The following is a 5,025-nucleotide window of genomic DNA, read 5'->3' as shown; positions in this document are numbered from 1 at the left end:
TCATTATGCACAGACGCGCAAAAAAACATGCACACTTACACAGTCACAAATGCACATGTTGTGGTAGATGGAAATTTGTGAAATAGTGTTGCACAGTATACATAACATACTCAAAAATCGTATTGATGGACTACACTAACAACCTTTCATATACTACAATTTTGTTAGTCTAGTGCACGCGCGAACACATACACACACAAAAACACAAGTGCACTACATGCGCGCACGCGCACAAAAACATAGGCGCACACAATATAAATGGATATTCTAGTTGATTGTAGATTATGCAATAGTGTTGCCCATTTTTTACAACAGACTCTAACAAAATAATGCCGGTGGACGTCAACTTACAATTCATCATATTACACAATTTAAGAAAGCCATATTGTACCAATGATGTTGCATTATCATTAGGATTGCTTTTCTGCACATCTTATTGTTCCTCAGTTCCACCTTTTGATAAAAGTATTCCTGGTACAACTATCTCTGACCAATGCATCTTTGATCCTTTCTTATGCTTATCAGTATCTATTTTTCTTAACAATCTCAAGCATGAGTTAGTCCACCATATTAAATCATTTAAATTCCTAGAAATAGGATTTACTACTTTATATAATACATCTAATTATACTTAACAAAACCTACGTATTCTTATTTAACAAAAGATTTACACTTTACATATCGAGTTTTTTTTACGGCCAAAGGAAATATATTCCAAATCAGCTCATTTTGGCATCGTTTCCAGAGGTTTTGCAACATTTGCAAGATTGGGACCCCAGACGGCTATCACATTTCTTGTCTGCGAGAAGCTGAGAGAGCTTGCTGGAATGCATGCGATCTAATTTCTTCAATTTTGCGTTCTTAGATTCAATGAGGTGCTTTGAGGAATTCACCCATCGGTTCAAGAGTCAACAAGAATGGATAGATTCTAACATACTTGCAAAATTCATCATCATTATTATTATTGTCCTCAACGGAGGATTCATTTTGATTTTTTTTTGGCAATGAATAAGATGGATAACTTCCATCTCCCTCACATTCAATTTGTAGATTATGTCACTTGACTGAACATGTAGATTGACATAAAATTCTCCCATTTTGTTGATTGTAGTGATATATTATTTATATTGAAACACCGCAGTTTGAATATTTGTAATCAAGCTAGTTATATCAATGGAATTTTTTTTATATAATGCTTGTTTTTGACAAATGATTGAAAAGTCTTTACATGATATATACTTTGGTTTTTTGTAAGCTGGTAAAGTAGATAGATTATAGATAGTTTATATTTAATTTTGAGAGCATCTCCAACCCTACTCTCCAAATTCGACTCTCCAAATTGGAATATTCCTAGAATATTTCAATTTGGAGAGTGGAATTTGGAGATTTGCTCCAACTCACACTCTCTAAATATTTTTCTTTTTTTTTTGGTCAAAGGAAGCCATACAAATTAATAATGTTGGATAGTTTACATTAATAATTTTATTTTTAATAATTTATTTGGAAAAAATAATAACATTAGAAAGGTGTCGACTAGAGCTTTAAAATGAACCCAATATTAATAATGCAATACAACATATTAAAAAAATAAAATCTGAAATAACAGTGACAAAACATATATCGATAGAACAAGGAAGCAAACATAAACCTCTAATACAATATACCATAGGTCGCAAACATAAACCTCAAACATAAAATATGATAACAGATAATTAAAATTCCTGCATGTCATTATCGTTATAACTACCGGTTCCATCTCAATCTCTTGATGAACCCCCATATTCATTTCTTCCTACAAAACCAACTTCTCCCGCAAACTGAGAAAATCCTCCTTGATCTCTAGAGGGAAATCCATATTCGTTTTCTCATCCTACAGCTCCTCTAAGAAGCAGCTCCTCTAAGAATCTCTGAAAATCCTCTTGACCCTCTGGAGGAAAATCCATATTCAAATGATGAAGCTCTATATTCCTTTCTATTAATAATTTCTTATTTTTTTGTTGATAGTTAAGCACGTTCACTTTGATCGACGATCTTACTTAGATCAATCAATATAATTTGTCTATCCTCGCTTTCACGCTAAAGAGCTAATTGTTGGTCACGTTGTTCTACTTCTCTAGCTCGCAATTCTAATTTTATTTTTTTCATTTTCAAGTTTCATTATCACCAATCGCTCTATTTTTTCCTGCTCATTTCACGTTTAGCATCCATCTCTTGCATACTCTTAATAATTCCCTCCTCAGAACTGAACTCCGCCGACTTTTTCCTTTTTGTCTTCTCCTTCTTTCTTCCAATAGGCCGACTTGTTGGGATGTCCATGGGAGACTGACCATCACTCATGTTCATAAAACTTTCGCTCTTCGTGTTGAGATCCATGACGTCCTCTGTTGCATTAGGCCGACTTTACGTGTTCGACTCGATATTGACACGACTGGACACGGATCTTGGAAACATCACCCGACAAGAGGTGATGGTGAGAATCCTGTGATTGCAAGAAGACAAACACAAGACTTGATATTGACACGACCGGATAGGGGTCTTGGAAACATCACCCAACAAGAGGTGATGGTGAGAATCTGGTGATTGCAAGAAGACAAACACAGGACTCGATATTGACGCGACCGGATATGGATCTTTCACTACTCTTTATTAATATGAACTCTAAATGCAAAACTCAATATTTCACAACTCTTTTCTCTCCATACAATAAAATATGAGCTTTGGAGAAGGGCCATCTTGGAACCACTCTTCTTCTTCCTCCGATGGAGTGACCCTCGATTTTGCTTTCAAGACTGGGAGAATGAACTGGCTGAGCAAGAGGAGCGAGATGAAGTCTTGGAGAAAATATTGGCTCGTCGTCTTCAAGAGAGCAAAGAACTAAAACGTAAAGGATCGATTCCCGATTATGTGGTGATCAATCGTGGAAGAGAAGAAGGTAACTCTCGACTTTGGCACGATTATTTTTCTGAGAAACCAAGGTAACTCTCGACTTTGGCACGATTATTTTTCTGAGAAACCCACATATGGGGATGCTCTTTTTCGCAGAAGGTTTCGATGTCGACGAGATCTTTTCTGAGAAACCCACATATGGGGATGCTCTTTTTCGCAGAAGGTTTCGATGTCGACGAGATCTATTCATTCGCATTGTCAACAGAGTAAAAGGGCACGGCAACTACTTTGTACAGAAAAGAGATGATCTTGGTGTATTAGGATTATCGACTTTACAAAAAGTAATAGCAGTGCACCGCATGTTGGCGTACGGAACTTCGGCGAATAGTACCGACGAATATATTAGGATTGGTGAGTCAACCGTAATCTAATGCTTGAAGAGGTTTTGTCGGGCAATTATAGAGATGTTCGAAAATAAATATTTAAGGTATCCCACTGTGGGTGACATTGCACGGTTGTAAAGGAAAGGCGAAGAGCGCGGATTTTCGGGAATGTTGGGTAGTTTAGACTGCATGCACTGGAAATAGAAAAACTATCCAACAGCTTGGGTAGGACAGTACTCGGGACGTCACGGATGCCCAACAATGATTCTCAAGGCAGTAGCCTCATATGACTTACGGATATGGCATGCTTTTTTTGGATTACCAGGATCTAACAATGATATTAACGTACTGCAATCTTCAAATTTGTTTGACCAACTAGCACAAGGTATTTTCCCTCCTACTAATTATAGTATTTTAGGAAAGAATTATGATACATGTTATTACTTGGCCGATGGGATATACACCAAATGGTCTACTCTTGTGCAAACAATATCTCAACCACAAGGGCCTAAGAGGCAACTCTTTGCTGATATGCAAGAAGGATATCGAAAAGATGTAGAACGGGCTTTTGGTGTTTTTCAATCACGATTTTTCATTATCAAGGTACCATCACGTTCTTGGGACAAGCGGGGACTACATGACATTATGACTATTTGTATTATACTACATAACATGATTGTGGAGGATGAACGCGATGTGGAACCAGAGATTATTGTGCACGACGAATCTTCAAGGCCTGAAGAGATGGAGATTGATGATGCCGAATGATTCCATGATCGACATTGGAAGATTCAAGATAGGGAGCTCATTTTATGCTTTAGAACGAGCTAATTGAACATTTATGGCAGAGCACGACAACGGAGGAGTGTAATTTAAATATTGTAATTTATGCTTGTATTTTTTTATGGGGCAAGTTAAATAGATCCCCATATTTAAATTTTCATGTCTGATAATTATTTATTTAATTTAAAAAATAATAGTTTTATAATAATACTAAAATAAATTAATCTTAGTTTTATTTTGAAGATCTCGATGAGACCTTTCAAAATATATAATTATTTTGAAAATTAGATTAATAATTTTTTAACTATATTTATTTGAAATTAAACATTTACTTTAAATTACTAAGAGATGGCAAAGTGGTAATTTTTAAGAAACTAGGTTTTATGCACGTGCAATACACGTGTTAAATATCATGATTAAATATATTTGGTTTATTTCCTTACTAAAACTTATTCCTCGGTTCCACATTAATGGTTTTTACTTACTTATATCTCTAAACTTTAGCATTGTAATTGTTTTTTCTTTAATGTTTGTTTAAATGAACTGCACCCAATTTAAATTTTCATATTGATAATTGAATTGACAAGAAATAAATGTAATTCGAATCAATTTAAATTATCATGTCATTGAGACCGACATGAAACCAAGCTTGACCTGAGAAAATATAGCATTGCAAAAGTGAAAAACACTTCAAAAAATAGCGTTCTAAAAGGAAAATAAATAATTAAAACTTATAAGACAAGATGCCTTGTTACAAGTGGGCTAAAATGACACAAGATAATTTAGAGTTTGTTCCTAATCCTTAATAGACTTTAAAAAAAATCATAAACTAAAGATTAATGCTAAATCTAGTACACTTTTATATAATGAAAGCATCCACATAAGCATATAAAAGTACTAAAAAGTTTATGAAAATCACTTCTAAAGATTCCTAATTCACTCAAAAATAACTATATTATTCAGAAAATAGTGC

The 5,025-nt window shown here is 34.6% G+C and overlaps 1 protein-coding gene across 1 annotated transcript in view; it reads left to right on the top strand.

Moving 5' to 3' along the window:
- LOC109831764 (mitochondrial substrate carrier family protein ucpB) overlaps nt 1-1,193 on the top strand; it is a 6,106-nt gene extending 4,913 nt beyond the window's left edge. Inside the window, exon 9 of the mRNA XM_020399170.1 lies at nt 746-1,193. Coding sequence (XP_020254759.1) covers nt 746-842 — 97 coding nt within the window. The 3' untranslated portion in view covers nt 843-1,193. The remainder of the gene's footprint in view (nt 1-745) is intronic.

The sequence above is a fragment of the Asparagus officinalis genome, chromosome 2, assembly GCF_001876935.1.
Source record: "Asparagus officinalis chromosome 2, Aspof.V1, whole genome shotgun sequence".
NCBI classification, from domain to species: domain Eukaryota; kingdom Viridiplantae; phylum Streptophyta; class Magnoliopsida; order Asparagales; family Asparagaceae; genus Asparagus; species Asparagus officinalis.
The sequence above is the reverse complement of the archived record's forward strand: the minus strand, read 5'-3'. Positions and strand labels throughout refer to the sequence as shown.